The 22,266-nt window shown below is 34.6% G+C and overlaps 4 protein-coding genes across 4 annotated transcripts; 3 read left to right on the forward strand and 1 right to left on the reverse strand.

The window, feature by feature from the left end:
* Positions 1–3,379: 3,379 nt before the first annotated feature.
* On the forward strand, positions 3,380–5,184 carry LOC101247078 (2-hydroxyisoflavanone dehydratase). The gene has a single exon (XM_004248689.5). It carries the CDS (start codon positions 3,957–3,959, stop codon positions 4,893–4,895), a length of 939 nt encoding a protein of 312 aa, XP_004248737.1. The 5' UTR covers positions 3,380–3,956; the 3' UTR covers positions 4,896–5,184.
* A 2,292-nt stretch (positions 5,185–7,476) lies between these two features.
* Positions 7,477–10,069, reverse strand: LOC778326 (ferredoxin--nitrite reductase, chloroplastic). Its single transcript, XM_004248688.5, has 4 exons — positions 9,490–10,069; positions 9,061–9,415; positions 8,658–8,946; positions 7,477–8,391 (listed from the first exon to the last, which is right to left on the reverse strand). The coding sequence occupies exons 1-4, from the start codon at positions 9,860–9,862 to the stop codon at positions 7,654–7,656; spliced, it is 1,755 nt and encodes a 584-aa protein (XP_004248736.1). The 5' UTR covers positions 9,863–10,069; the 3' UTR covers positions 7,477–7,653.
* An 8,734-nt stretch (positions 10,070–18,803) lies between these two features.
* On the forward strand, positions 18,804–20,204 carry LOC138338887 (uncharacterized). The gene is made up of 4 exons (XM_069289971.1): positions 18,804–19,399; positions 19,495–19,504; positions 19,613–20,045; positions 20,122–20,204. The coding sequence occupies exons 1-4, from the start codon at positions 18,804–18,806 to the stop codon at positions 20,202–20,204; spliced, it is 1,122 nt and encodes a 373-aa protein (XP_069146072.1).
* A 177-nt stretch (positions 20,205–20,381) lies between these two features.
* On the forward strand, positions 20,382–21,289 carry LOC138338888 (uncharacterized). Its single transcript, XM_069289972.1, has 2 exons — positions 20,382–20,732; positions 20,849–21,289. The coding sequence occupies exons 1-2, from the start codon at positions 20,382–20,384 to the stop codon at positions 21,287–21,289; spliced, it is 792 nt and encodes a 263-aa protein (XP_069146073.1).
* Positions 21,290–22,266: the final 977 nt, after the last annotated feature.

Raw genomic sequence — 22,266 nt, forward strand, 5'->3', positions numbered from 1 at the left:
GATGGAAGAACTAGTTACTCTGCAGGACAATCACAACTCTACTGTGAATTTTTGTCTGTTGTGCGGAATTCGAGATAATACGAGAAAATATAAATGCGAAAAACAAGACAACAGATTTACGTGGTTCACCAATAAATTGGCTACATCCATGGGAAGAGAGGGAGCAGTTTTATTATGGAGAGGCAAAAACAGAATACAGAATAGGGTTTGCCATAGCGTCTATATATAGTGCTAAGCTACGTCCTAACAGGCTTGGGCCCAACATACAGAATTGACAGATAATTAAGGGCCCAATACAACAACATTGTATACCGTCAGGCCGGGGGGGCGTCTCCGCCCCCCGGACCCCCAGGCCAGGGGGCGCGTCGCCCCCCTGGACCCCCCGACTCGCTGACCGGGCAGCGAGACCCCCATCCTTTCTGTTATAACAGGTCCGATTCAAGGCATTCAACATTATCACTATAAAGGTCATACAAAAGAAACCTGTTACAAACTTCATGGTTATCCTAAAAAGAAAAAGAGAAACATCTTCTTATGCAAAAAATGCTTCTGCTGGCAATGATTCTGGAGCATTTGATTCATCTTTAGGTTTTAATACTAGAGCAAATGAGTCATCCACTAATACTACTTCAGGACAGAGTGTGTCAATGTTTACTCAAGAGCAATATCATGAGATTTTGCAGATGCTGAGAAAAGGAAAGAGTAAAAAGGTGGATGCAATGGCCAATGTAGCTACTACAGGTGTATCAGAGACATCAGGTAATTTTACAGCTCTAATGTCTAATATGTCACATGTTAATTGGATTATAGATATTGGTGCCTACAATCATATGGTACACAACTTTAGCTTAATAAGTCAGTCCACAAATCTTGATGTTCAGGGTGGTATTAAAGTAAATTTACCTACTGGTGATCAGGTGTCTATTAGTCATGTTGGTGAATCATTGGTTTTTAAACACAAACTAGTAAAGGATGTGTTTTTTGTTCCAGAATTAAAGTATAATCTCTTGTCAGTATCACAACTAACAAAACAATAGGAGTGTGATGTAGTGTTTTTTCCTGATTTTTTCATTTTTCAAGATCTCTTCAATAGGAGGGTCTTGGGTTACATGAAGAACTGATTGACAAACTAGGAATGAAAAATGTATTTTTCAATTCTTAGCTTGAGGGGGAGTGTTAAAAGGATTTATAAACTAATCGTGTACTCTTTTTAATATATATTTAGTTAGGTAGTTAGTTACAAGTTAGTTAGAAAATAGGAATAATGTTAGTTAGAATAATTAGTTGTCATTTTATACTCAAAACAGTTTTGTATATATATGATGTAAACACACAGATTCAATATACAGAAATTTCCAATTCTTCTTCAATTCCTTCTTTCGTCTTCTCCCATCTTCTTAAGCTCCATTAATGGAGTTTCTTCACACCTTCTCTTGTAACAAATTATCTCGAAAGAGATGTAAATGGAACTACATCTCATAAACTAGTTTCACTTTTGTATGGATAAACCTTCATATCAAAAATATAAAATCCTTTTCTTTCTTAAATAAAAAAAAATGTCCATTTAATTGTGTTGAGTAAAGCCATGAGCTAATTCTTAAACTTTTATATTAATCTTTCGTTTCTTCTCTTTCTCTTGGAACAATGCTAAAGTTATTAACTAATAACTTGATAATTATTGGTGCCAAATCTTTACGAAAATACACTTCTTATAAACATCTCCCAAATATGAGTCACTCTATATTCTGTCATCCAAGAAAACATCAACAATACTGGTATCCTATAAATTTGATAAATTTGATGTCTTTGATTTTTAATTATTAAACCACTTTCTCTCCAACATTTCAATTTTATTAATGCACTTTGTCAAACTTCAATTTCGTCGATTCACTTATAATCAATTTTCATACATTTTCTTCACTTTTTTTCATTTCAATTTCTATAGAAAAGTTTCCTTTTATTCCCTATGTAAATTTGCAACATTTATCACCTACCATTTTCTTAACATAGTTAAATTTTATGTTATATCATTTGTCAGACGGGCAACACACATTGGATAGCGTTGTTGGTCATTAGCGAAGGCTATAAAATTTTCTAACAAAATTACAGAGGCTTGGTACGCGCATCCGGCCCCAAATTTGAGCTCCCCCTCCCCTTCCCTTTTTTTTTTAAAAAAAAATAATTAATTATAATAATAGAATTATATAGGTTTTTAAGGGGAAAAAACGTAGTACTACATCATTTTTATTTGCGTCTTTTTTTGGTTTTATTTCAAAAAATATATATATTCTTTTTTTGTCAACTTTTTCATTTTAATTTTTAATATAATATATTTACGATCGTAAGATTTTGATATATTATACATACTTTTTAAAGATAATATAAGGTTTGAATTTTATTTTTTTTAATTTCGTCTCAAGTAAAAAAATTGACAAACCTTTTCATTAAAAGAAATGGAAACAAATGTTGCAGTGCTTGAAATTAAAACAATTGAAACAAATGTTGTACTATTTATAGAAAAGTAAACCTTTGCATTACGAAAAATGACATTGTATCTCAAAAATAATTCATTTATGTTAACAACTTTGCATCTGTAAAAGAAAACCTAAGGGAGTAAACTCTGAAATAAACCTTTTAAGTTCTATAATTTATTTTTGATTTTAGGTTATAAATGTGGTTTAGTCGCTCCTAATTATGTATTGAGATATGTATTATTAATACATGACAATTCATGATATTATTAATGCAGGAGTTTTAATGTGTGCATTAGCACCATTAAATATTCAATTGCTCCTAAAAATATTTTTTTCATATTTTTCATCACATTTATAAAGGATATATTCGTAAATAAATATTTTTTTTTAAAAATAATACGTAATACATGCTATTTTAATACACTCAATTAAACAATAAATAAAAAACAGTCTTTGTTTATCAATATACGCTTAACTAATATAAATTATTATATATTTTATTCAACATTATTTTTGTACTCGTTGCTAAACGATAACATAATATTCAAACACGACATGCTACTAGCATTATTGAAGTTACTTATTTTGTAGCTTGTATGGTATTCAAACATGACATGCTACTTTGTTGAATTTGCTTACTCTGAATTCAATAAAGTCAGTGTCAAAGAAATCATAAATTTCAGCATCTTAATAAGTTTTGAGGCCTAAAATTAAATTTTATAAGAGATTTTTATTTTTTAGTTATCATATATAAATGTAATAACTATAACATACTCAATATAATTTTACTAGTAGATTCTTAAGAAATTAAAATGTATGCAGACCTTATGAAATTTTTTATGAAAAAATATATTATAAAATAAAATTAATAAAATCTGACTCAAAAGATTTAAATGATAATATAAAGATACTGAAATAGTTACGTTCAATTTAATAATAAGTTGATAAAATAATATTGAATACACCTAAAAATAAATTTGCTTTTGTTTTAATAAACACATAACAATAGATTTTGCATAATACAAAAGGTTTGACTTTATAATAGACTTAAGAATATTCAATAATGAGAGAATAAAAATCAGCAGGCGATAAAAATGTTAAATATAAGAATAATAATGTTGCTTCTTGATAGTCATTGAGATATAAATAAATCAACAAAATAGATAGTCACGTAAGATTTGGGGCCCTAAGTATTACTTTAATGGCCTTATGGTGGAGATGGCCCAGAGGCGGACCAAACCCCTCTAGGTGGGAATGCACGTGCACTCGTTAACTTCAGACAGAATAATGTATTAATATGTATATGTATCTTGAGAAACTAACAGAGATTATGATATAATTAACCGTGCAACCATGAAAAGCATAGGAGTGTCATTGTGCTACTAGTATAAGCTAGAGGATCCACTCGCATTTGAATCCAGCTAGAGTGCCTATATATAGTGGGAATTCTACTTATATACTCTCAAGCTTTAATATCAAAGCATGGTTTCATTGCCAACAGATGAAATAGCCCATGATTTTCCCCCTTTCTTTCGTGTCTACAAAGATGGCAGAGTCGAAAGATTTCATAACTATGTCTATGTTCATCCATCAGATAATTTCAATACTGGAGTTCGATCTAAAGATGTCAATAACAATTCAGCTCGCCTTTATCTTCCCAAAATAACCGAAAAAGAACAAAAGTTTCCTCTCCTTATATACATCCATGGTGGAGGTTTTTCAATAGAATCAGCTTTTTCATCAGGGCATGATAAGTACCTACACTCTATAGTTACTAAGGCCAATGTGGTTGCGATATCCATTGATTATAGACTAGCTCCAGAGCACCTTTTACCTACGTGTTATGATGATTCTTGGTCCGTCATTAGATGGACTTCTTTACATGTTGAAATGTGTGATCATCTTATATTAACAGAAGAAACAGTTATGGAGCCATGGCTCAAGGATCACGTAGATTTCTCACGTGTTTTCTTGGCTGGTGAGAGTGCGGGTGCAAATATTGTACATGACATGGTTGTTAGAGCAAGTGCTAGTGAAAAGCCACTAGGGGATGGTTTTAAGATTGCTGGAATAGCACTAATCCATCCATTTTTCGGTAACGATGAAGTTGATGAGTATTGTTCGTTTATTTTTCCAGAGTGTGAAGGACTTGATGATCCTAGGTTGAATCCAGCAGCTCATCTTAGGTTACTATCAAGTCTTATTTGTCGAAAGGTTATGGTTTTTACCGCGGAGAAAGATTTTCTAAGAGAGAGGAGTTTGACTTATTATGATGCATTGAAGAAGAGTGGATGGAATGGTGAGGTTGAGATTATGGAGACACAAGGGGAGGATCATGTTTTTCATTTGCTTGAACCAAATTGTGAGAAGGCTGCTCTATTGATGAAAAGGCTAGTTGAGTTTTTTAATGAGAAGATTTGATAAACAATGTTTGGCTGATCTTCATATTTGCAAGCTAGTACCATGGTTTAAATTTATCGCCCGCGTCTTGATCATAATACTCGATGAAAGAACACTTAAGTCGTTCTTTTCAAGGCTTAGGCTATTTTTTTGTTGAGTAGGGTCGTCTTAATACGATTGGTCAAACTTCAATAGAATGTCTTAATGTTGTTATGGTATTCTGTTATTTTATAGAGAAAAACGAATATTAAATGTTAATTTGAGGCATTAAGAGATAAATGACAGATTTAAAAGTGAAAGTTAGAGATAACACATCTTTTGTACGATTTATGTGAACAAAATTATAGTGGGCATTTTTTAAGTTTATTCCCGACATTTGGAAAAATCACCATCCTATATTGTTTCCTCTTGAAAAAAAAATCATACATTATTTACTTTGTTTAATCATTTCTATTTGTCTTGGTTCTTGTTTAAATTCATCATGATAATAATCAAAAGGATAAACCTTGAGAAAGCAAGATGAAGTCTCTCTTCCTCGTAGATAAGGCTAGCCCGTTGGGTACTTTACTTTAGAGCTTGAGTAGCACTCATTTCTATTTCTAGAGGAGTTAATGCACTCCAATTAAAGTCTACTAAACGAGTGTTAGAGGGAGCGAAGCCCTCAATCTTGAGGTTACTGAGATCTACGGCTGACTGATATTACCCTTCGCCATTAAGCTATAACATTATTTTTCTCATCGATGATCATATGTCTAGAATCAATTTTGGAATTAGGCACAGATGGAAAATCTTTGAAGTTCTTGAGAGTTTGAAAAGGAAACACGAATCAAGCCATAACCTTCTCTATTAAAAGAAAACCTTTTGATCTTTACTTCATGGAATGGTGTGTCAGACACATGATTGCTTAATGATGATTTCCAACATCATCTCTAAGATCTCCTCAGTTACTAGACAATTTTCAATCCAAAATAAAAACTTTTAATATTTTAATTAAAAAGAGAGAACTACCTATAAATTTGTATGTAAGTGTATAATACGAATTAAGAAAAAGTAAACATGATTCCTCCTCGAGAAGCTAAAGTTAAATGATTGAAGTCTTTTTAGGTTCAAATTAATTACTAATATTTTTAACAATACAAAATAGAGCTTTGATACTTCAACTTGAGATGGACTCCGATCACAAAAGAAATCAAATTTTATTTATAACGATCATTTGTCCATAAGTTTTAGGCATGATTATGAATCAGAAAAAATATTTCATCTGAGATACTCTTCAAATTAAACAAATTCAATATTCCACCAATAGCTCAAATATTTAAGTTTAGTGCGATAGAGTCTAGTAGTGATTGCTCTTATCACCTAGAAAGATGGGAATATTGATTTATTGTTTTTATAAATCCCTTGAAACAATTCGCACAGCATGAATACTATATTAATATTTTAATTAAAGCTGTATCTATATATATGTGTTTCTTGTCACTATTGAACATAATTATTTAGGTAATTACTCTACTCGCGATGGCTGCGTAATTGATAGAGGAAAAAATAGAATTTTCTATTTGATGCAATGTTCACTACACTATATATATGTCATTGTCTTGCTTTATGATGTTTTCACTATGCTCATTGGTAAAGTAATTTGTTTTGCTGTTACACAATCTTAGTATTATCTCAATAGGGAGTTCTTTAGGGCATTTCTAGCCTTATTTTTATTTTGTCAGACACCTAATTTTAATTTTTAAATTATTTTTTTCATATTATATTATTTCTCCCCTTTTTCAAGTAATCATCCTATAATAATTTCATATAATTTAAAATTTAATTTATTTTATTTTATTTAAAATTGCATTTTATTTTAAATTTCTAAAGAACAATTACAAATAATTGATAAAAGAGATCAATAAGTATAACCATAATCACAACTAAAATAATTTTATGGACTGTACACTTATTTTTTTGAATATTATTAAATCTGAAAATAACCTACTAAATTATAGGATAATTTTTTAAAACTATTATGTTATGTTTATTCTTTTATATTTAAATTATTATATTATGTATTATATTTTCAATATTAAAATTTTCATTGTATCATTTAAATTTTGTACATTCTTTAAAGTAAAAAATTAATAATATAGCACTTAAAAGTGACAAATTTTAAAAGAATTATGAATACCTGCTCGGACATCCTTTGTGTTGGTACGACAATTTCAAATGCCAACACGACTTATTTAAGTACCTGATATGTTTGTCATGATTTTATTTTTAGAGTCAAACTATAAAAATTTTGATTAACATTTTAATATGTATCTTTTATCATATTTATATGCAACAAATTGCAATTTATAGTACTTTTCATATAATTTTAGAATATATAATTTTTTTTGTTTAAAAAATATCAAATTAATGTGATCTAATTTAAGTTTGAGGATTAGTCAAATTAACATTTAAAAAGTGCAACATGACAAGCAATACCGAATGGAGAGAATAAGTAAATTATTTTAAGAATATAATAATCAAAACAAATGAATATCAAATTACATTTTAAAAAATGTATTATTAGGAATTCAACAATTCAAAAGCCTTTTAGTTTGGATGAGTATTTCCAAAAGAATACACAATGTGATTATATTTTGAAACAAGTTCAAGTATTTGCATCATGCTATGTCACACATGAACATGTTAACAACATCTCATGTTGTGATTATTTTACTAACTTACAATGCTGTACCTTGGAAATATTTCAATATCATAAAAAGTACATTCTGAAGATTTTAGATTACTCCTCTGTTTCTTCTCTTTCTCTTGGAACAGCACCAAAGTTGTTAATTAGTAAGTCGACGATTATTGGTACCAAATCCTCACATGGTACAGACTTCTTATAAACTTCTCCTAAATGCGAGTCGCTCCCTATTCTGCCACCCAAGAAAACATCAGCACCTTCAACAGTTTTGCCTTCCTTTCTAGTCAGGCATCCCATGAATCCGATATCGGCAACTTGAACTTGTCCACATGTATTTGGGCAACCTGTCCAGTGCATCCTCACTGGCTGTGTCACAGAGACTAGACGTTGAACCTCCTCGGTTATCTTCATTGAACGTGCTTTAGTCTCGATTATTGCTTGCCCACAGAATTGGTTACCAGTACAAGCCACCAAATTTCTCATGAGAATAGGTGGATCAGGTGAAAATCTGTTCTTTAGGAGAGGCTCATTGAGTAATGCATCGATCTTTGAGTTCTCGATGTTGGGAATAATGATGTTCTGTTCAACAGTCAACCGGAGTTCTCCTGAACCATACTCATCAGCCAAACGAGCTAGCTCGTCCATGTCATCTGCTTGGACACGACCAACCGGAATGTGAAGACCAACAAAGCTGTATCCTTCCTGTTTCTGCGGATGCACGCCAAGGTACTCTCTCCTTTCCCATTGTTTCAGGACCAAATCCTCTGAAGATTCTCTATCTAGCTTCTTTTGGGGCATTCTCTTCACAACTTCTGCCCTGAATCCTTCAACACCCTGAATCATTCAAATTTAACAGGGAGAAAATGATACCGGTTAGATCATCTACCGAAAAGTTTGGTTCTGCCAAAAAGCGATATAGTATTACATCAGCTAACACTAGTAAGCACTTCTATTCAAAACCAATATGTCATCATGGAACTCATGTTTCCCTATCAACACCGTGTATGCTATGACTTTACCAACTCCAATTGAGGCCATACGAATGACAAATTATTATTTTTAACAAGTAAAACATAAACCAACTAAGCAATGCTACTCACCAGTTCGTCAATTAACCACATCATTCTTGTTTTCTGCCTGTTCCCTCGGGTACCAAGATCTCTATAAGCTTCTAATATAGCTTTGCAAACAGGGACTACATCATCAGCTGGAACCCATGCATCAAGAGGAATTGCCTCTGCACATCGCTTCGGACTGAAGAATCCACCCACAAGCAGGTTGAATCCAAATCGTCCATCTTTGGTTGCAGGCATATACGCAAGATCATTGATATGCGGATGCTCATAAAGATCATGTGACCCTATTACACATACATTCCACTTCCTTGGCCTGCAATAACATGATTATAATGTAAAAATCTGATTAGCAGATGCTTTAAGTTAACCTCGATCAAAGCTATAAAGTTGAAACACAAAATTGTGAAATGTTTAGTGCAAGGCTTACAAGTTAGTCACATCCACATTGCCACGAAAATTGGCGGTGACATATTGGGACAGCAAATTAGTGTAAGGCCTTGTGTCTACAATTTCATGAAGATCAATCCCTGCGAGAGGATTCCCCACCGGATTTCGAACATTATCCATGCCACTCTGCAGACTAGTCAAGCCAACTTCATCAAGCCCCTTTAGAATCTCAGGCACATCAGGTAACACAACCCCACGAATCTGCCAATTTTGCCTTGTAGTCACATCACCACATCCATCTTTCCCATATTTCCTAATCACACTACCTAAATATCGAGTTTGATCACTCGTCGTTACTCCATTTGGAAGCTTCAATCGCATCATGAATCGACCATCTGAATATCACAAACATTAATACTAATGTGACGAATGAACTAATAAGTAAATGATCCCAATTTTTGCTACTTACAGTGGTGTTTTCTCCGATGGAAGAGTCCAAGCCACTTGAGGCGAATATCAATATCTTCTTTAGTTAGCTTTGATTTCTCGATCTCTTCAAGCGAGATCTTAGCAAGATCTTCGATACCATTTTCAGTGAATAGTTTCATTGGTTCCTTTTCAATCTTCGCCTTTTCAGCTGGATTTATGCCTTGTCTGAACTTATCCTTAACTACCCAATACCCATCTCTTTGCTCAACTCTAGGCTCTAGTCTTTCAGCAGCTATCTCCGCCGCCCCGTACGACGGTACCGCCACCGTCTGCGGTGGAGTAGCATGAAGTTTGGAAAATCTATTAGAATTTGGAAGTGAAGTAGCTGAAAATTTAACAGAAAAAGAAGTCATTTCGACAAATTAAAAAGAACAACTAAGTTACAAAACCAACTTAAAATTGAGAATTTAGTCGATTGAGGTAGCGGTGATCGTGCCGGTGGTGATGAAAATGGAAGAATAAGACCATTTTTGTAGTCGTGAAGTGGGGTAGGGGGGTACGGTGCTTTTGGACTCTTGGAAGTTCCAAAGGGTCGTTATTGTTTCTAAATTACAAGTGCTAATGACTAGGATATCCTTTCAAAGTTATTACTCCTCCGTTTATTACTCCTCCGTTGATCTAATTTGATTTGAAATAAAGTTTAAAATATAAAAAAAAAATTAATTTTATAATTTTAGTTTAAATTTATATTAAATGTATTAAAATATCTTTTAATTTTGTTAAACATGTTATGTAGAAAATTAAAATTAAAAAATTGCTAAAAAAAGATTATTCTTTTTCTAAATAAACTAAAAAAGAAAATAGAAGAAGTACCTCGCTTCTGAAAACAATGATCTAATTTAATTTGATACGAAATTTAAAAATTAAATAATAATATTTTTAATCTTATGAACTTAAATATATTACGTGATAAATATGAACTTAAATATATTATATGATAAATAAAAATAAAGTATTGCTAAAAAAGTTATTGTATATTTAAGAATATATCAAAAAGAAATATTAGTATATAATTTTTAAAGTGTGGGGTATAGAAAGGTCAACATTGTGTTATGTGAAGCTCCCTTAGGGAGGTTGTTTTTAGTAAGGGGCAACCTTTTGGGCCATCCATGGGTCAAGGAAAGAGACGTGTGGCCTTTTGATTAAGGCTACAGCATACATATTAAGAAAATTGCTTGAGGTGGTTTTTCTTATAGAGTAATAGTTTCTTTCATAATTATGAAATGAAGCTATAGTTCGTAGATTTATAAAATGTATGATAATAAGTATTTAAAATATGAAGAATTTATTGCATAATTGGCACGCAAAAAAACAACTTATTCACGCATAAATAAGATATATGGTAACCACACGCAAGTGAAGTATAATGTATTAGTGTATGTATGACACTTATATTTTACTTGTTTCTTCCATTATAACTTTCTATAGTTTTTATATGTGATTTATGATTTACGGGATGGATAATATGATTTTTAGGTGTGCATATTTATATGATAAAAATATATCTTAAAATGTTAATCAAAATTCTTATAATTTGACTCTAACAATAGAAATTATGACAAATAGTAATGGACGAATGAGTATATGATATCATGTATTCATGTTGTAACTTCTATTTCTAATTCTTATATAATATTTTCTTTAGACAAATATCAAAGAAATCGAATCATACCAATAATGAAAAGAGATTTAAAATGATGAGATAGTGTCAAAAAAATCTAATATTAACCATACAAAATAAGATAATTGAGAAATTGATATAATTGGAAAAAAATTTAAAAATAATCTTGTTATCAAAACCAGAAGTTACTGATTCTAATAAATTGTTCAGAAACACGAAGTATCTGAAATTTATAGAACCAGTAAGAGAGATGAATAAAAAATTAATTCACAAAAATTAAAATCTATAAAAACATACTAGAATCTGAAAAAATATTTTAAATCGGAAAAAGATCAAGTTCATTGAACTCACAGTGTCCCCTTAAGGAAATTATTCCCCTCTAGTATCCGAGGTTTGATTTGGAATATAACCTCCCAGGGTAAAATGATCTTAATCAGCAGAGTGTAGATACCAAAAACTCTACTGTCAGCGAACCAATCCATAGCATGAAAGTACACGAAGAAAAATGTGTGCAGAGGAAGAAGAAGAAGATCAAAAAATTCGTTAGGAAATATTCTGAAGAATGAGTGGTATTTATAGGCAAGAAGAATATGTTCTGAAACCTTTCAGAATATACATGAACATTAATGAAAGTTTGCAACCTTTCAAACGGTACAAACTGTTCCTGAAAGTTGCAACCTTTCAGAACAATCATGGCGGAAAATTAAAATAAAACAGAAAAGTTCATATAAAACGGATCGCGCACAGATTCGAGTCGGGTCGGCTTAGTCAACTAAAAAGTGGAAGCATTTCGGTTAATTTTCAACTTCTGTTATCAACTAATAAATTGAAAACATTTTTGGTCATTTAATTAATTAATTAATTAAATAAATAATTAAAATAAACTTTGTCCAAAAAATAATCTCTCGATCATTTGCCCTAACCGTAGCCGTATCCGAAGCCGAGGCGAGCGACGACGACAGCGCGAGGGGAGTCCCTCTTTCCAACCCCTTTAACAATTAATAGGAGTGTTTATGTATTTAAACTCTTCTGTTTTTCTTTCTATCACCGATGAGGGACAAATGCTTTTTCATTAAAGCATAAGAGGACGTTTCAAATTCTCAACTTTTTAAATTCCTCTCCTTCCCTCTATTTCCCATCAATTCTTGCTACATACTCAACAAATCAATCCAGCTGTACCACTAACATCACCTAATAATTCATGTGATTCAATATTATGGCTGTCAAATGGACGGGTTGGGTTGAAATTGAAAATATTAAAATGAGTTCAATAGTAATCGGGTTGGGTCTTGACCCACCCAAGTTTATTTTTGAAGGAATATTGATTGTATTGAAGTGTTAACCTAATAACGGAATACATGGGAGATATATATAGGAGATATAGGAAGGAGTACTAATCCTAATAGGACTAGGATTAAGAAGTACTAATCCTAATAGGACTAGGATTAGTACGGATTAGTACACAGTAAATACTACTATTATTTAATACTATTTATTTAATACTATCTGTTATTATCCCCCCTCAAGGTGAGCTGAGCGGAAGCGAACGGAAGCTTGGAACTGAGGTAATCATGTTGTCGGCTCGGGAGAGGCTTGGTGAGAATATCAGCCGATTGTTCTTCAGTGGGTACATACTGCACAGTCATGGTGCCGGCCTGAACTTCATCGCGAACAAAGAGACAATCGGTATCAACATGCTTCATTCTGGTGTGTAGGACGAAATTCTTGGCCACACAGATGGTTGATTTGTTGTCACAATAGAGAGCAAGAACAGTGTGAGTGGTGCGGAGTTCGCGAAGAATATATGTGACCCACATGGTCTCAGCAGCAAGAAGAGCAAGGGCGCGATATTCAGCTTCAGTCGAGGACCGAGAGACCTTGGGTTTTTTTTGTACACCAGGAGATCAGGTTCGACCCCAAAAAAACGAGAAACCCCGATGTAGATTTTCTGTCATTTTTATCATTCTCCCAATCTGAATCGGAGAAACCCCGAAGCTCCAAGTCCCCGGGTCGAATGAGTAAACCACGACCAAGAGTGACAAAAATGTACCTGAGAATGTGTTTTAGACAATGGTAATCATGTTCACTTGGTTGATGCATGCGCTGAGCAACTCGGTTGACAACAAACTAGATGTCAGAACGGGTAATGGCCAGATACTATAGAGCCCCAATGAGGCTGCGGAAGTGGGTGATATCGGCAAAGGGGGTGTCGGCTCCATTCGTAGACGAAGAGACTGCCATCGGTGTTGGTTGACTGGTGCATTTTTCTAGTCCAGCTTTTTGCAATAGATCTCGAGCATATTTTGACTGATGAAGAAACAAGCCGCTGCATGTCCGAGAGACCTCCATTCCCAGAAAATAATGTAACGGGCCAAGGTCCTTCATTTTGATGGTAGTATGCATAGCTCGAGTGACATCCTGAATGAGAGCTGCAGTAGAGCCTGTAATAATGATATCATCTACATAGACAAGAAGAACGACTGTATCGTGTGTTGAATGTCGAGTAAACAGACTCGTGTCGTGTACGCAACACGTGAAGCCGAGTCCCTGGAGGAACATTTTCAGACGTGTGTACCAAGCACGGGGGGCTTGCTTGAGCCCATACAGAGACTTCTGGAGTTTGCAAACATGTTGTGGGAAGCGGGGATCAACATAGCCCGGTGGTTGCGTCATGTAGATAGTTTCATCAAGCATGCCATGAAGAAAAGCATTGGAAACATCCAACTGATTGATGAGCCAATTGTTGCGCACGGCGAGTGACAGTACCAGGCGAATGGTTTCCTGCCGAATAACTGGACTGAATGTCTCGGAGTAATCAAGCCCATACTCCCGATTGTAGCCTTTAACAACCAAACGAGCCTTGTACCTGGAAATACTGCCATCTGCATTGTGTTTAATTTTGTACACCCATTTACAACCCACTGGGTGCCGCCCATGGGGCTTAGGTACAAGAACCCAAGTTTTCTGATCAGTCAAAGCCTTAAACTCGTCATCCATAGCATGACGCCAATAAACATTTTTTGAGGCAACAGAGTAGGTTGTTGGTTCACTATCGGGAAGAGGTGTATTTGGTAGTATGGTAGCCTGAAAGGTTTTGGGTTTAAAAATATCGGCTTTGCCACGGGTTAACATGGGATGAGTATTGGGGGGTGGCACGGGCGGTGGTGATTCGGGGGTGATCGGGAAGGACCCAAAACGGATTGGGCAGGAGATGTTGTGGGTATGGGGTGGTTCGGGTTGGTTGTGAGTGTGGGTGGTGGTTGCGGGTGTATTGTGGGTGACGGTCGAAGGGGTGATGAGGGGTGGTTGGATAGTGGGTGGAGGTGTGGGGGAAGGTGGTGAGGGACCCTGTGAGTATGTTGGAAAACGGGGAAGGACGCCAATGAATGATGTATTTGTGGAGGAGGAAATAGACTCATAGGGAAACTCATTTTCGACAAATTTGACATTACGAGATATATAGACTTTATGAGTTTGTGGGTCAAGACAGCGATAACCCTTAGAGGTAGGATGATAGCCCAAAAAAATACAAGGTTGGGATCAGGGTTGTAATTTGTGAGTAATATGAGGGCGTAGCCAAGGGTAGGCAAGACACCCAAAGACGCGGAGGTTGGTATAATTGGGAAGTTCTTGGTAAAGGAGTTGATAGGGTGATTTGTTGGAGAGAGTGTGACTGGGCATTCTGTTAATGAGGTAATTTGCGGTGGCTAGAACTTCTACCCAAAAGGAGATAGGGAGATGAGATTGATGTAGAAGAGTAACCACCGTTTCAATGAGATGGCGATGCTTACGCTCAGCCACCCCATTCTGTTCGGGAGTGTATGGACAGGAGGTTTGATGTATAATTCCCAGGGATTGGAGAGACTGGCCAAAGATGTTATTGACATATTCATTTCCATTGTCACTTCGAAAAAGTTTAACATGAGAATTGAATTGTGTTTTGACCATTTTTTCAAAAGTGACAAAGGTGGTGTATGCCTGTGATTTGTGTTTTAGTGGGTACAACCAAGTGTATTTTGTAAAATCATCCACAAAATAATATAATAGCGAAAACCAGCAAATGAAGGAACAACAGTAGGACCCCATAGGTCAGAATGAATAAGTTGAAAAGGTGCAGTTGTACGCTTCTCAGATAAAGTAAAAGGTAATTTATGAGATTTAGCAATTGAACAGGAGTCACAATTATTTAAATGAATGGAAGAAAAACCTAATTGAGACATTAAAGAATTTATTATTTGAGTAGACGGGTGACTCAGACGACTGTGCCACAACAGACTGTGGCCATCAGCCGAAAGAGTCACCGGAGCCACAGGAACGCTTTCTGAAACTGGGTGGGCAGACGAACTTGTGCCAGGAAGAACGTACAGACCATGCTCACAGGGGCCCTGAAAAATCACCCTCTTAGTAGTTTGGTCTAGGATCTGAAAATCATTAGAGGTGAACAAGAGTGAACAATTATTGTCTTTTGTGAATTGGTGAACTGAAAGGAGATTGGTTTTAATAAAAGGGACGTGGGTAAGATTACCTAGGTGAAAGATAACGGTGGGGGTTTTAATGGTACCCGTGCCAGTGTGAGAAATATTAAGGGACTCACCGTTGCTAACAGTAATACCATTGGAGCCATGATATTCGATTTGGAGCGTTAAGCTTGGATAGATCAGAAGTAACGTGCATGTTGGCCCCAGTATCCAACAGCCATTCAGAGGAAGGGCCAGCTTGAGATGCATAATTGGCACGGTTATCATTATTTCGGCTCTCCTCATACCGAAACCAGTAACGAACAGCGGTGTGTCGTGTTTTCTGACAGATTTGACAAGTGGGATGACCCCGCTCGTAAGTGCCCTGCCCGCCGCTGGAAGATGACTGCCCGCCGCTGCTGAAGGAGTGCAGGCTGTTGTTGCTGCCGTGCTGCTGACCGTCGTACGGCGAATGACTGCCCTGCCGACCGCCGCGCCCGCGGCCTCCGCTGTTTCTGCCGTAGCCGCCGCGGCTCCCCTGTCGGCCGCCACCACGCCCCCCGCGATAGTTCTGGCTTGCGGTGAGGGCGGTGGCCGGCTCCATAACAGCGGCTTCTCGGAGAAGAAGTTTGCTCTCCAAATCCACATTGATTTCTTCACTTTTTAGCCATGAGGAGAAAGTAGTCAGGTCAACGGGTGTTGGACTGATGCGAACCGCCTGTTTAATGGAGGAGTAAGCTGATGGGAGCCCCCGAACGACGCACATGACGAGATCTTTTTCGGGAATGATTTCGTTCACGGTGTCGAGGGCTGTGATGATGGTGGAGACCTCGTCTAAATACTCCGCCATAGTTTTCGTTCCTTTGGTAATTGTGTGGAGACGATCACGCAATTGAAAAATATGAGAGTGAGAAATTGATGCATAGCGTGTTGCGAGGGCCGTCCACAGGGCTGAAGCAGTTGTGTAGGATCGGACGTGTTTCTGAACCGTAGGAGAGATGACCTCAATCAAACATGATCGGATCTGGCCATCCGCGGCTTTCCAGGCGGCATGGACCGGATTGGTTTTTTCTGATTTTTCCGTGACGGTGATGACTGCCGGCGGCAGTTCTGTGCTTCCATCGACGTATTTGAGAAGGTAATTGGCCTCAAGGACTACAAGAACGGTGATTTTCCATGTAGGGTAATTTATGTCTGATAATTTTTTGGGAATCAGGGCATGAAGATGCCTGAGAAGGAGTTTAACGCCAGAAGGAAGTGAATCGAGAGGATCCACCTCGGTTGTCATGGCTGCCGCCGCCTAAGAGAAGAGAGGGAACGATCGGTGCCCTAAAGAGAGAGAAAAAAATCTAGAGAAAAGAAGATCTAGGTTTTCTGGCTCTTGATACCATGAAGGAATATTGATTGTATTGAAGTGTTAACCTAATAAGGAAATACATGGGAGATATATATAGGAGATATAGGAAGGAGTACTAATCCTAATAGGACTAGGATTAAGGAGTACTAATCCTAATAGGACTAGGATTAGTACACAGTAAATACTAGTATTATTTAATACTATTTATTTAATACTATCTGTTATTAATTTTGGGCTCAAATGGACTAAAAACGATTTGGGTCTTGACCCGTCCAATTTGATCCGATTAATCTCAACAATTTAACATATTGATATTTAACTTTTATAATCACAATTTGAATTTCGTTCAAGAATTTTTTGTTAAAAAAAGTAATAAATAGATAGATAAATCCTAAAAGATGTTAAATAAATAAATAATTTATACCTTCAATATAGGAACATATCTTAATAAAAAGTTTTAAAACAAGTTGAAATTGGAGATTGAATTGGACTCAATTGAGAATTCTCTTCGAATAGATTAATCTTAAATGAGTTGAGAATGAACTCAATTCAAATTATCTTGACCGCAACCCTTAAATTATGAACATATTGAACAAATTATCTATTTTTTGAGTTCACTTTTAACACCCCTATTTAATATTTAAAAAATAATAGTTCTATCATCACTATTTAAAAGTTTTGTTAGCGACAACTTGGTTACCACGAAACTGGTTGCCGCAGTTTTCCTACTTGACGGGGGCCACCCGGTACTGTTGGAACGTAGAATCACAGTAATCATAGTTAATATATATATATATATATATATATATATATATATATATATATATAAAAGTTCGCATTCGATTAAAAAGTATTAAAATAATTATTGAGTATGTTCCCGAATATAAAAAATATTTTAAAAAATTTATAATAAATTTTATTAAATAAATAAATAAATTTCTCACTATTTTTCGTGCTTAATATTATATTAAAAAATTAAAAAATTTAAAATATTAATATATAATCTAAACAAATACGCATAAGCGGACAATAACAGTACAAGAAAAGTTGAAAAGGTAGTCAGATTCCAGATTGCAGAGGAATTTGTTGTAGCTATGTTTAAGATGGATAGAAAAGAGTCATTGGAGACAGTTAGGAGCTGAAAATAACAATTTTGGGAGCAATAATCTACCAGACATGGAAAGCAAGAAAGTGAAGAACTTCAAGGATTGTGGGGTGGTGGGGATGGATAAGACTTTATAGAGTTTATAATAAAAATAATATTAATTAGAGTATATTAGTAATGCTTGTACAAATTATATCTATATTAATTCTTATTTATTATTTGATTTGTGTATTCATATATTGCATAAAAATATTTATTTGCTAAGATACCCTTCACAATTATGATAATAAAGATGTAAAAAGATTTTGAGGGGCAATGAGCCCTTTAATAATGCTAAGCATGCATTAAAACCCCTTATATTACTAATATTTAAAAATTTATGGTATTAGCAATAAACGCCATAATACACAAAAGAGAAATATTAATTATACATAGTATGAAAAATATAAAGTAATACTTACATAAATAGCTATAGTTTGAGGGTTATTAGATTGAGATGTCTATATTTATCATATTTAAAAAAAATAGCTACAGTTTGTTTAAAAAATTGGCTAATTGTTTTTTTTAAAAAAATACAAAAATACATTGGAATTTAAATGTAACTGAAAATCCTATTTTGTAGCCCACTAATTTGGCACTTTCAACTTGTAACTTACCTTTCCTTAATAGGATTCTTGTCATTATATAAAAAAATGAAGATATGCATAATATGTTCTTATACACTGTACTACTGGAAAAAAAATTACGAAAAAAAATGGCAACAATCTGTGTTTTAATTCGCCATTCCGGAAAATGGAGCGATGAGAATTGTTATGTGGAATACAACATTGACGGGATTGTTTTGAAGGAATATGCTTCATATTCTGATTTAGTTGATGTGATTTCCGTACAATGGAACGTTGATCTTACAAAGAAGTGTATGAAGATTAAATACACTATCGAAGGTGACGACACGTCTATGGAAATACGTAACGACATGGGTGTGCGCCTATATGTTCAGTTGAAAAAAATGAATACTCAAATTGGAGTATATAGGTGTGTTAGTATTTACGATATTGATATTGTATATTCTGGTTCTGGAGAAACTTCTATTGAAAGTGATGTGTTGCAACTTGAATACAATAAAGAATCAAATAGTGAGGATGATCCATTAGCAATTGTACCAGCATTTGGCGATCAAACAGTAGATGCATTTGATGCTGAAAATGATTTAATAATCACTAACAGATCGCAAAAGGAGATAATGGTGGATCAGATATACATGGATAAGTCGACATTGAAAGATGTGATGGAAAAATATTCAATCGAAAAAAGGTTTAAATTCTTGGTGGAGAGGTCAAACTCTATTAGGTAAATTATGTTTAAATTTATTCATATTACGTTTATTTATATATGTTTGAAGATGCAACTCAAAACTAAAATCAAACTATAAATGGTATTCGCAGTTATACTCTTGTATGTCAATCTAAAGAATGCACGTGGTTAATGAAAGCGTCAAGTATTAACAAGTCAAAAATGTTCAGAATTAGAGTTTTTAACTCTGAACATACATGTCCTTTGAAGGATGGAGTGCATTCAGATTGTCGAGCAACAAGTTCGTTGATTGGAGGAATAATAGCACCTAAATTGAGGAATCATAAGAGGAAGTACAGTCCAAATGATATTAAAGATGACATTAAGTTGGATTTGGGTATTGATATTAATTACATGTTGGCATGGCGATCAAAGGAGAAGGCATTAGAATCTATCATGGGGCAACCAGCTGCGTCTTACGGGAAGCTACCAGGATACTTGTATACGTTGGATAAGACGTATCCTGGTTCACATATACGAATGCAGAAAACACCTAATGACGAATTTTTGTATGTTTTTATAGCGCTGGATGCTTTTATAAAGGGATTTGATCATTGCAGGCCAATTGTTATTGTAGACGCCAGCCACCTCAAATCAGCATACACTGGTGCATTCGTATCAGCCAGCACTATGGATGGAGCAGGTATTTGGATACATACATACAATTTAATTTATTTTTATTTTTCTTGTTATTCATATATTTTTGTATATTATAATAGGGAATATATTACCTTTGACATACGGAGTTATAGATTCGGAAAATGATGCTTCTTGGACATGGTTCTTTGAACAATTCAAATAAGCCTATGGAGAAAGAGAGAATATGTGTGTAGTATCTGACCGACATAATAGCATAATTAAGGCCGTATCTATTGTTTACAACAATGTCGAACATTACGCCTGCATATGACACTTGTGGGCTAATGTATGTAAGAATTTTCGAAAAGCAAATGATCAATTGAGTGAAGTATTCTACACTATGGCAAAGGCATATACTCAAAGTGATTTTGATAAGCTAATGAAAAGGGTTGAGCAGTTTGATGTAAGGGTTAAGAATTACTTGGAGATGGTTGGATATGAGAAGTGGGCAAGGTTGTATGCACCAGTTCCTCGTGGTTGGGTTATGACATCGAATATTGCAGAGTGCATCAATTCGACGTTAGTAGCAGCAAGAGAATTACATATATTTGACTTTCTTGAACAAGTGCGATTGATGTTTGCTAGATGGACTTGCACAAATCGGAAAAATGCATCATGCACATTCACACTGCTAGGGAAGAAGTTTCAAGAGATGCTTTTGCTTAATGAATCAAAATCGTGGCGTATGATGGTATGTATATTGAAAAAAAATTCTTGTTCAATGGATCGTGTATTCATTTATTTTAGTAATCAAAAATATTTGCTTTAATATTAAAGTGTATAATTGAATTTCTGTATTGATTATAGGTTGCCCCATCAACTGATTACGTTTATTCCGTAAGTGATGAAGGGAAGAGTTATATTGTATGCTTGGAAAAAAAGAATTGCAGTTGCAACATGTTTCAAGTTGGCGGTATACCGTGCTCACATGCGTGGAGTGTGTTGAATAAAAATCGCATGCTTCCGGAAGAATATTGTTCAGAATTTTATAAGCGAGGAACAATATTGAAAACATATGAAGTCCCTATATATCCTCTACCTGACAAAGGTGAATGGAACATACCTGAACACATTGCTACCGAAGTTGTGTTGCCACCAAAATTCAAGCGACCTCCAGGAAGGCCAAAAAAGCAACGTGAAAAGTCATTTAGCGAGCTGAGCAAAAGGAAGGGTACCAATTCTTGTAGTACATGTGGACAACAAGGTCATAATAGGCGTTCATGTCGATCTGCAACACGAAATGCATAGAAATTGTTACATGACACTATTAAATTTCTTGTAGTTAATTTTTGTTATTTTGAATAAAGGAATGATGAGTTATTTGTCTTTTGAATATTTTGAAATATTTATTAAATAAGATATCAATTATGTAAGTATAATTATTTATGTATATGTAAGTATTACTTTTATACAAATTTTGGAATCAATTTCTTTGGTATAAGTGTATATGTATTTTGACATTGATTCTCAATATGTAGACTGTTAAAAACTATTTGTGGGATCGCCTAGTTATGTGCATGGATGCCATGTTTATACATGTAAAAATGGGGTCACTTAATTTTTTGTTGATAATCCATTGACTAATTCACCGATGCCAAAGCCAAATCATGTCAAGTCATGAACATCTAATTAATTATGAAATAACACAGAAATAAATTTAAAACAACTAATGTGATCATATATGAATATAAAGAAAAGTTGATAATGTTTGACAAAAAACCAAAATATTAGTTTTTACCATAAGTTCAAAAAAATAGAACTAGTATGAAATACTAATCAATCACAACAAGTTGACTATTATCAATCCTTGCGGGTGTCCTCATTCTTCTCGGCGGTGCCTCATTATCGCTAACAGCCCCATCTTTCATCTTTTTCATTGCATATTCCCACAAGAGTGCACCGTATCTGATACGGTGTAACTTAGAATCAAGATACTTAACTGGAATACCTTCGCCCTCACTTAGGTACTCAGCAAATGCTAGCAAGTATATCCCGCAATCCCTGAAAATATACATTACTTTTTAAAATCTGATACTTTTTAGAAAAATTGAACGAAGAGATTTGTTTTGTACTTACAAAAAATCTGATCCTTGTTGAGGTATATCCTCCACATACGTTACGTCGTATGCGATGTGGTTATCTTCTGCATCATCCGAACCATCTCCAATCTCCATTGAAACATACATTGGCAGAAGCTGAGCAAGCTTTTGAATTTCTTCTCTAAC

Source organism: Solanum lycopersicum, chromosome 10 (genome assembly GCF_036512215.1).
Source record: "Solanum lycopersicum chromosome 10, SLM_r2.1".
In the NCBI taxonomy this organism is placed as follows: Eukaryota; Viridiplantae; Streptophyta; class Magnoliopsida; order Solanales; family Solanaceae; genus Solanum; species Solanum lycopersicum.